Source organism: Lathyrus oleraceus, chromosome 1 (assembly GCF_024323335.1).
Source record: "Lathyrus oleraceus cultivar Zhongwan6 chromosome 1, CAAS_Psat_ZW6_1.0, whole genome shotgun sequence".
Classification (NCBI taxonomy): domain Eukaryota; kingdom Viridiplantae; phylum Streptophyta; class Magnoliopsida; order Fabales; family Fabaceae; genus Lathyrus; species Lathyrus oleraceus.
Window position 1 is genome coordinate 126,289,336 of NC_066579.1, and position 8,238 is coordinate 126,297,573.

The 8,238-nt window shown below is 34.2% G+C and overlaps 1 protein-coding gene across 1 annotated transcript; it reads right to left on the reverse strand.

Annotated features, from left to right (window-relative positions):
* Positions 1-2,275: 2,275 nt before the first annotated feature.
* Positions 2,276-4,530, reverse strand: LOC127121613 (uncharacterized). Its single transcript, XM_051052073.1, has 6 exons — positions 4,366-4,530; positions 4,101-4,238; positions 3,181-3,254; positions 3,005-3,084; positions 2,609-2,760; positions 2,276-2,496 (listed from the first exon to the last, which is right to left on the reverse strand). Exons 1-6 carry the CDS (start codon positions 4,367-4,369, stop codon positions 2,432-2,434), a joined length of 513 nt encoding a protein of 170 aa, XP_050908030.1. The 5' UTR covers positions 4,370-4,530; the 3' UTR covers positions 2,276-2,431.
* Between the last annotated feature and the right edge of the window lie 3,708 nt (positions 4,531-8,238).

Sequence of the window (8,238 nt, forward strand, 5' to 3'; positions counted from 1 at the left end):
AAACATGTATAGATCTCTGGTACAATCTCTCTTTATTCTTTGTCATTTATTTTTCTTTCCTCTTTAATTTCTTCCTTCTATTTTCAATACAATTCTTTCTATTCTCTTCTCCTCTATTTTCAATTTTCACTAAAGTTGTCTTAATGTCTCGAGAGTGAAAAATACTTATGAGAGTTTGGTTGTACTGTTGATGTGTGGTATTTGTTCTCGTTCAAGGATGTGATTCTCTTTATCAATATCTTTGTTTGATTCTTGAGATTATCTCGTGAAAATATCTATTTAGTTCTTGATATTAACCGATTAAAATCTCAGTTGGGTTAGTGAATTTAGCTTGTTAAAAGCTCCGTTTGATTTGAGGATTAACCTGTGTAAAATCTCCCATTTATTGTAACAAGGTTTGTGGGCATATTCATAAAAGTTCAAGACTTATTATTAATGGAACTCTAAAGATGTAACTCTCAAGGACAGGAGTAGGCCAAATGATAGGCCGAACGTATATAAATATCTGATGCAATCTATTTAGTTCTATCTCTTTACTTTTGTCATTTATATTTCTTTTATCTCTAGTTCCGTTTTCTCTACTGCTTTATCTCTCTTAGACTAATATAAATCAATTTTTAATAAAGAATTTAAAAACTCGATTTTTAAATATCACAATTTACTCTCTCCCTCTAATATTTGAAGTCATTTGATTATCTAGTAGGTGTTGTGCGACCCAATAGGATGTATTCTTTTTAGAATCATTTTGTATGTATTAGGTTATATTTTGTATATGATATTATCACATGTTCTTTTTAACATGATACATTATATATTATTTAAATTTTTGTTAAATTATTTTTTATCTCATTTTATTTTATTTTATGTTATTGTTTATGTTCGTGTAATTTAAAGATGTTATTAAAAAACATAGATTATGATGTTGTAAAAAACAATTTTGAATTATAGAATTTGAAACTATCGTGACAAGTGTCATTTGGATTCAAATTATATAACAAACCATAGAAGAATTTGCATGTTTTAGATTCTATATTCTAAAATTTGTCCACCCATGAGATTCTATTGTATGGTCTAGATTTAACTTACACTTTCTATGGACTAGAATACATATAAATATATATCTAAAATCATATGTTTAACTCGTTTAGGGATCACATTAGAAAAACAAATATCTCTTCTTACATATATCTGGATATAATGAACTCTAATATCATCGCAATTTACTAGGACAATAATTTACTAGAACAAGGGGAATTTCTCCTCATTTGTTTATGATCAATCAATGTTATAATATGTGATCTGAATGATTAAGGGATCGTACTAAAAAAACAAATAACTCTTCTTACATATATCTAGACATAATCAACTATAACATAGCCATAATTTATTAAAACGAGGAGGATTTTTCCTCATTTAGCATCAATCAATCTTATAATATGTGATATGAATGACCAAGTGAATCCCAGACTCTCCATTATGACATAATAAGGGTTGGTCAGTGTTGAGTATTAATGTCCTTCGGTCGATGATGATGAGTGTCTTTAGTTCACAAATATGCAACTTCAAAACGACAATGATGTGAGAAATTATGTTTTCAATATTTTTTAATATAATACGAAGAAACCGGCCGAGTTATCTGTGATCTTGTTTATATTTAATTAATATTTTTAATTATTCCCAACTCATCATTGTATTTGACATAATGTTTATATTTACTTTATTTGTCGTTGAATTCAATAATTTCAAATTTTGAATTCTATAATACAAAAGTTTGAAAAATAGGTTCTAGATTCTAGAATCCGATGAGCATTTTTATCAAAATGAAGAATTTCAAAAAAAATTCAAAAGATGAGAAAAAAATGTCTATCTAATTATAGAATTCGAAAGTTTCAAAACATATGCACATTGGATTTTAAAATCTAATAAGCATTTTATCAAAACAAAAAAAAATTGAAAATTTTAAAAGATGAGAAAAGAAAAATCAACTAATTCTTAACATGTAAAAGAGCCTTATATTCGATGATATAAGGTTCAAAAATAAACTTATAAGTGGAAGACATCCCTTACACTATAAACAAAATTTATAAGCTTAAGCTAAATCCAACCCAAATTCTAAAAAAAAAAATCATTTCATTAACTAAATTTTCACTTTACCTAGGTTGATTCAAACCTGAGATATTGAGATGAGAATTCTCTTAAGTCTCAAGTCCTATATAATATAATTTTGAACAAATACTTTTTGAAAAAAAAAAACAGATCCAAAATGTCCTCGTAGTTCGATCAAGATCAGACGATTTGATTTCCTACCGGCAACAAATCCAGAGGTTCCTGCCAATCTACAAAATAGTTTTCTGCAGAATTTGAATTCGTGCAATTTAGTTTTTCTCTCGGTAACCTAATTGGATACTAACTAGTTACAATATCAAACTTTCTACTCGGTTTCTTCTTCCTCGGCTCCAAAGTCCAACCCAAAAATCGTCATTTTTCCAATGTTAACTGCACAATTCAAACCACCGAGTAAAATACAAGAGCCGGAAGAAAGAGAAGCATTTAAAGAAAACAGAACAAGGCTGCAAGAGAAGAAACAATGATTCGGATATTGACATACCAACAGCATCCATTCCGGTTAGTTTTGGCATGAACTGCCTGATGTGGTCTTCAGCTGCTTTCTCGGCTTTCAGTGTCTCGCACTCGAATGAAACTGTGATTCTTTTCTTTCCGTCTTTTTGTTCAACCATACCTGTGATCTCTTTATCCCATCTGTTCAAAAGTGAATGCAAATAATAAAATAAACATGTTATCTATTTACAGTAATGGTCGTGAAAATAAATGTGAAATTCAAACGAAAAATAGGAGAAATAATATCGTCGGAGAAATCGATTTGTAAAATCAGGTATTATGGGGACATTGAATTGGATATAAATAAAGAAATTCAATCTGATGCAGACAATGCAGTTTCATCATAAAGCATCGGTTAATCATAATTACAACACTAAAGCTTTACCCGTGAGCATGATCAATGGTGTGGAACCGAGCAGCGTCGTGGCCTTTGCACTCTACAACAGTGGTTTGTTCTTTCTTCGTCTGTTTCATAAAAAAAACGAATAGGCATCAATTGCATGATGACGCATGGATGGAATGATAGGAAAAGATAAACATCACGAATGTCACGGTTACTACATTGAAATCTGTGATTGTGAGTTTCACGAGGCGATAATCCTCACCCTTACTGCATTCCCTTTCGCATTCCAATTCTTTCACCATGAAAAAAGATGGAAAGGAAAACATACATAAGTATTAAGCTTTTAACAAGTGCTAAGGCATAAACATCAATAATAAGTCGTCAAATTCTATATATTAATCTCCATTAGTACAATCGTCATGTAAACCATATAAAATACATAATATCCTGTGCATATAAACTCATAATATCACGTGGTTATAGCTACCTCTATGTCCTTCATTGAACGGTATGACATTGTTGCAGAAAAACTTGCAATCGCTCGACATGGTTCCTCTCTCAAAGTCTTAACCTCATTAATGACGACGGCTTGCGAGCCAGCTCTCCTCCTCTTGAAATTATCTCCACAAGTCTTCTCGATCATGTTATGTCAAGTGTAACACCATGTTCTAAACTATTTCATCTTCTTCACCAAGTGTAACACCATGTTCTAAACTCACATCAGCGACATCCTTTGACACTGTTATCTTAGAATCCACACTAACATTTCTATAGAAGGAACCGCTAAGGTTAGAAGCAACAGAGGTTGGGTTTAACCTCATGTTTAGGGTAAAAATCCCCAACATTTCTTCTTCACCCCTTCACCAACATCCTCAAAATCTTTAACATCTTTTTGATTTCCAACCAAGTGACCTAAAAATTGGATTTTTTTAAACCTAAAAAATTGGATTTTTAAACCTAAATATATTTTTTAAATCCCCAATGTTTAGGGTTCTATTTAAACCTAAAAATTGGATTTTTTTGCAACTGGTCAAAAAGCTCAGCACACAAATCGCAGATAACACTATTTATCGAAAGAGAATTTTGACAAAATAAATAATTTTTTTTGAATAAAAACAGTATTGAATAGGTGAATTACCAGTGCCATGAAGACCATAACAAGTGTTCTGAGGAAGATGAATGAAGTGTCCTGAGATTGAACCACTTGGAAGCAATGCAATTGATGCTACTCCTTCCATTCTTATCATTTTCCTTTCTTCTTCTTCTCTTTCATCGGCTATAATGTTTTACGCAAAAAATATATGAAATGAAAATGGGTTAGTGAAAAGAGATGAGAAAGCAAATTCAGACTCAAAAAGTTTGATTCTTAACATTGTGATGTAATTAAGAAAAACAAAACTGACCCATGTTTTTGTTGTATGAACTGTGTTTCTTTACAATGCAAATTTGCAAAAGAGAAAGGTACTCTAATGCCGTTTTGTATATTCCTTTTCCTTTTAGAATTAATTTTAAATTGTACCAACTCCGTCTAAAAAATGGATTTTTTCACCTCAATGCTCTTTTCTGAAACTTAAATCCTAATATACCTCAAATTGAAAAGAAAAAAAATTATTTTGAGATACTCTTTTTTTAATAAGTTCGATAATTTATTGGTTGAGAGTATAAAGTAAAATTTTAAAAGAAAGAGTTCGAGGAGTTAAAGGTATTAAAAAAAGAGGTTAAAGGTAAGTGTAAAGAAATATTACACTCACAAGTCATATCCAATCAAAACATTTTATATTGTCAAATTATAACAGTATTTTAAAAATAAAAATGTGATATGGCGGAATACACGGGTCTCATTGGTTGATAGTGTAAAAATATTTTACACTTTCAATACATATTCTTTTTTCTCTTAAAAAAATGAAAAAAAGAATATAATATTAATGGTCTCCTCCATTCATTTACCGAGGCCCCGCATTTAAAAAAATTTAGTGTATCCGTTCGTCAAATGAGATAGATTAAAATTTTATTTTCAAAGTTGGGCAATTAAGAAATTTTATTTCAAAAGTAGGATAAAGGAATAAAAAGGTAAAAAAAGTGTCTCAATCGATCTAGACCCGGATATTAGAGATTATATTTAATATATTTATTTTATAAAAATTATTATCAATATCATAAATTTAAATGTTCTATTTTCAATGTTTGTGATTCATAGACTTTAAGCAATCATGTTTTTATTTTTAAATAAAAAAGACAAACCACATTCCAAAATAAATCATTTATTTATAATTGTTATTTAGTTATCAAATCATATATAATAATTATACTTGTCAAAAAGTACAGTTGAATAGTACTTTTATGCTGGTATGGATGGTCAGAGTCTTTAAGAATTTTTGGTGGTTTTTTTGAACTTGTTCACTATGGTGGAAAATCCTATTTGGTGGTGTTTTTAATAAGGAGAAAGCAAGCTCGCTTGAGGTGAGAACCTTTGTATTATTGGGGTATTTCGTGTGTATTCAAAATGTCCATATGATCCTCAGGTTGAGGTATTTATAGACATATGAGCCTAAATTCTAACGTTTCTTGGGAATTGCAACTATCAACCTACTAATGGTAATGGGTCACGAGATCCCTATTTCCTATGGAAACGTGAGTTATTCCCTTGACTCCTCTTATGCATTATCTTTGACTAAGACATATCATTTCCCACGTTTCTCTGTATTGAGTGAGTGAGAGTGTCGTAGGCGGTGACATCCCCCTGACTGGCGATAGAATTTCATCGCCTCTTGTAAGCGACATGGTATCCCCGCCTTTTGTGGGTCATTCAAATATATATCACTACATAGTCCCTCAAGCACGAGGGCTTGATAAAGGGTGAAGTGCTTAATTGATTCATATGTTTGGGGAGCTTATTTGTTAAGACTCTAAGTCCCTGGCGGGGTGTTTGGATGAGTCTGTTTGATGAGACTCTAAGCTTAAGCTTGTATGATGAATCTCTAACTTCCTCAGGCAAGGTGTTTAGACGAGTCTCCCAGGCTAAACTTCAGTCGAGTCCCTTAGCTGAGGCTTTAAGTTAAGCCTCTTGGGCCAGATTTCGGTCGAGCCTTCGGGCGATACTTTAAGTTGAAGTTTGTCTAACACGACTTTTAGTCCCTCATGCGAGGCATTCATATGAGCCTCTCGGGCTAGAGTTTAGTCGAGTCCCTCAAATAGGGCTTTAAGTTAAGCCTCTCGGGCCAAACTTCGATCGAGTCCTTCGGGCGAGACTTTAAGTTAAAGCTTATCTGACATGACTCTTAGTCCCTCATAAGAGGCGTAGGTTAGTCTCTTAAGTTAGACTTAAATTGAGTCCCTAAAGCGAGGATTTAAGTTAATCTTCTCGGGCCAAACTCTAGTCGAGTCCTTCGGGCCAGACTTTGGTTGAGTCCTCCGGATGAAACTTTAAGTTGAAGTCAACTTGATGGGTCTCTTAGTCCCTCAGGCGAGGTGTTTAGATGAGTCTATCTGATGATACTCTAAGTTGATTCCCTCTATATATAGCTCACTCATATTACTCGTGAGGGCAACAATAATCTTCCTGTGGAGGTTCAACATTCATGTATTGCCTCAAAAGGCGGCAAGGATCTCCCATTAATGTCCAACATATTTATATTGCCTTAAGAGACGACACAGATCCTCCTATGAAAGACCAACATACTCATATTGCCTTGAGGGGAAGCAAGGATCTTCCTGTGGAAGTCCATCATACTTAATAGCAAAACCAAAATATTCATCTTGCTTATAAATAATCAAAAATCCGTACATAGGTAGGCAACAAGCCCCCTCTAAAAATTCTAAAATAACTCAACTACAATAATACTTCAGGTGGGTGGAGTTCCAAGTCCTAGGGACAAGTCGCATATCCAATTCTTCCAGCTTATACGCTCTATGTGGTAGCTTATGGAATATGTGATATGGTCATTCCTAGTTGGATTGCAATTTTCCCTATTGGACAGGTAGGATAACTTGTCGTAACACCAAGTCACCTTTTTTACATTTCCCTTGGCATCATTACCTTGGAATTGTATCTTCTTGACGCTTTTTGCTTGACAACTAACTCTCAAATGTGAGCGACGTCTCTTACCTCGTTGATTAAGTCGGTGATGCACTTCAGCCATGAGTCATTTACCTCCTAGTCAAACTGAGAATATCGCCATGAGGGCGTGTTCTTGGTAGTTGAATAGGGGTGGTATGGCACAACCAAAGTATTTCATGGAGTAACTCGACCCACACCCCCTTGGCATCATCCAACTTTTTCTTGATTCCTTTCAATATAATATTGTTCATCGATTCTGCTTGTTCATTGGCTTGTGGATGGACGAGCGAAATGAACTTTATTTAAACTCCCGGTTCATGACACAAGTCAGTAACTGTGTCACTGGAGAACTGCGTTTCATTGTCGGATACGATGGCGCATGGTAACTCGAACCTGCACATAATTTTTTGCCAATAAAGGTGGCGAACTCTTTCTATTATAATCTTAACGACAATCTCCGCCTCTATCCATTTCGTGAAATAGTCGACTCCTGCAATCAGGAATTTTAATTGCCCATGCGCTAGGGGGAATGGGCCTAAAATGTCCACCCACGCTAATAAAAAGGTTAGGGTGATGTCATGGAGTGTAAGAGCTCAGTTGGGGAGTGAGGTAAGTCGGTGTGTCTCTAACATGTGTCACTCTTCTTGATGAATGCCACACTGTCTTTCAACAATGTAGGCCAACAGTATCCCTCCCTAAGTAGTTTATGGGCGAGATCCCTATCGCCAATGTGGCTGCCACACGCTCCCTGATGAACCTCAGAGAGGACTAAGGTGGTTTCCTGCTCCCCTAAGAATTGTATATTTGGTAGTTTTTTCCCATCTTATAAAGCCTTCCCACCAAAAGGGTATATCTGACGGCTTGTTTTCAGATCTCCTTCGCCTTCCCCTCCTTTTGGGGAAGTTTTCCCTTCTGCAAGTAATGTAGTATGGGCGACATCCAACTCTATTTCGGGGGAAATTTTAGGTTGTAGATCTCGTCCTCATTTATGCTAGGGACGGTGAGAGTTTCTTGTATTACCGTCCAATTATATCTTGCAGTCTTCGTGGTAGCAAGTTTAGACAGAAGGTTTGCTCTGAAACTTTCCTCCCTAGGTATGTACTTCACTTGAAAAGACTTAAAATATGTTGATAAATCTCATGCCTTATGGATATAGTTTATGAGTTGAGGATCTTTAGCCTGGTACTCCTCTATGACTTTATTGATGACCAGTTAGGAA

Excerpts from the sequence above, each read along its gene's own strand:
- LOC127121613 (XM_051052073.1), bottom strand. Across the intron at positions 3,255-4,100 it reads TTATGGTCTTCATGGCACTG|AATTGGAATGCGAAAGGGAA; the intron begins GTAATTCACCTA and ends TCATGGTGAAAG. Across the intron at positions 2,761-3,004 it reads ACCATTGATCATGCTCACGG|ATGGGATAAAGAGATCACAG; the intron begins GTAAAGCTTTAG and ends ACTTTTGAACAG.